The sequence below is a fragment of the Penaeus monodon genome, chromosome 21 (assembly GCF_015228065.2).
Source record: "Penaeus monodon isolate SGIC_2016 chromosome 21, NSTDA_Pmon_1, whole genome shotgun sequence".
Classification (NCBI taxonomy): Eukaryota; Metazoa; Arthropoda; class Malacostraca; order Decapoda; family Penaeidae; genus Penaeus; species Penaeus monodon.
In genome coordinates, this window is record NC_051406.1 from 3,997,816 (window position 1) to 3,998,382 (window position 567).

General features: G+C 34.0%; 1 protein-coding gene across 1 annotated transcript in view; it reads right to left on the minus strand.

The window, feature by feature from the left end:
- The window catches only part of LOC119586121, a 12,620-nt gene that overhangs the window by 4,789 nt on the left and 7,264 nt on the right, over positions 1 to 567 (minus strand). The window contains exon 5 of the mRNA XM_037934810.1: positions 32 to 162. Coding sequence (XP_037790738.1) covers positions 32 to 162 — 131 coding nt within the window. The remainder of the gene's footprint in view (positions 1 to 31; positions 163 to 567) is intronic.

Genomic DNA, 567 nt, shown 5'->3' on the forward strand with positions numbered 1-567 from the left:
GAGCTTGAAAAATACTATTAAATTAACTTACTTGTATATGTAGCTGATGATTGCCTCAAGATCCCTGAATTGCACATCGAGAGGCATGATAATAATTGGGTGTTGGTAAGGGTTGTCTTGTAAAACTTCTCTGAAATACAGACTCTTTGCTGACAGTACTGCCTATTAGGAGAAAAAAAAAGCAAATTATTACGAGAAATATTTGCATAAATAAATACTTTATTGTATTTATTGTATCATTAGTACTGTTTATGCACTATATATTCAGGAACTCTATTTGAATTCATTGTAGTAAAATTCAATGATAATTTTATTGTCTGGATAATGTGACTTGCACTAAGTAGCCATATGAAGTGAAGCAGGTGGATTTTGACAATACAGCTGCATAAGGTATAGTCTAATGTATCAAGAATATCAAGAGAATTATCACTTTCGCGGTGTCCGAGTTCGACAATGTCGGTAGCAAGAGTGGTAGACGCTATAACAGTCACTGTGGCTAAAAGAGGCAAACTATCCTATACTGAAAAGCCCATGTGTTTTACTACTAGAAAAAAGTTACATGATGCG